The sequence below is a fragment of the Cariama cristata genome, unplaced genomic scaffold (assembly GCF_000690535.1).
Source record: "Cariama cristata isolate BGI_N322 unplaced genomic scaffold, ASM69053v1 scaffold22253, whole genome shotgun sequence".
Classification (NCBI taxonomy): Eukaryota; Metazoa; Chordata; class Aves; order Cariamiformes; family Cariamidae; genus Cariama; species Cariama cristata.
Genome location: NW_009606923.1, coordinates 4265 through 5329, shown reverse-complemented (window position 1 = coordinate 5329; position 1065 = coordinate 4265). Strand labels below are relative to the sequence as shown.

Genomic DNA, 1065 nt, shown 5'->3' with positions numbered 1-1065 from the left:
AGCCAAGCGGGACCAGACGTGGCGGGAGGACGTGGTCACCAATGGCATTGGCCGCGTGGAGGGCATCGCCGTGGACTGGATCGCTGGTGAGACGGGGCTCTGGAGCCAGGAGGAGCGGGCGGGCGGCCCGGGAGCGGGTGTTCACCATCCCCTCCCCGCAGGAAACATCTACTGGACAGACCAGGGCTTCGACGTCATCGAGGTGGCCAGGCTGAACGGGTCCTTCCGCTATGTGGTCATCTCACAGGGGCTGGACAAGCCACGGGCCATCACGGTCCATCCAGAGAAGGGGTGAGATGCTGCACAAAGCTGCCCAGAGAGGGCCATCAGCTGCGGGGTGGGGGATGTACCAGAGACCCCCGACAGCCTCCTGGCAGAGCTGTGCAGTTTGCGCGCAGTGGAGAAGGACTTATAGATCATCTGCCACACCAAGAGACAGACCTCTGGTGTCCAAACCGGCTGGGTTTGACTGCCCTTTCACCGGTGGGCTGAGCCTCCTGGGAGCTCCCCATGGCTTTGTGGGTGGCAGCACCTCCGAAGATCCACGTGGAGCCTCCCCCGACCTGCTTCAGCTTTGGCCAGAGTCACAGGGAGAGGAGAGTTGTTTGGGTTCGGGGAAGGATGGGGAACAGCACCTTACGTGCCTGGCACACGGGCTGGTTTCTGGGCTGCACCCAGCTGCAGTGTGGTGGTCCTGTCCCCAGCTGCAGCGCGGTCTGCGGGCAGGCGGGCAGGTCACCGGGGGTCTGGACTGAGCCCCCGGTGTGGAGGGGTGAGGGGGAGAGGTGTTTGTCCTCTGCTCTGCTGGCCGAAAGGCCCAAGGATGCTGCTTCTAGCCCGCCCCGTGGTCACATCCCTGCTGTCCCCTGCAGGTATCTGTTCTGGACGGAGTGGGGGCAGTACCCCCGCATCGAACGGTCGCGCCTGGACGGGACCGAGCGGATGGTGCTGGTTAACGTCAGCATCAGTTGGCCCAACGGGATATCTGTTGACTACGAGGTACAGTCGCTGGCTGGGAGGATGGTGCTGCCCTGGGGCCTGGCAGGGAGCGTGCCAGTCCCAAGG

At 64.4% G+C, this 1065-nt stretch overlaps 1 protein-coding gene across 1 annotated transcript in view; it reads left to right on the top strand.

Annotated features, from left to right (window-relative positions):
• Positions 1 to 2: 2 nt before the first annotated feature.
• Positions 3 to 1065, top strand: part of LOC104158803 (low-density lipoprotein receptor-related protein 1-like) — a gene marked incomplete at its 5' end in the record, with an annotated part of 3736 nt that continues 2673 nt past the window's right edge. The window contains 3 exons of the mRNA XM_009696551.1: positions 3 to 86; positions 162 to 291; positions 873 to 999. Coding sequence (XP_009694853.1) covers positions 3 to 86; positions 162 to 291; positions 873 to 999 — 341 coding nt within the window. The remainder of the gene's footprint in view (positions 87 to 161; positions 292 to 872; positions 1000 to 1065) is intronic.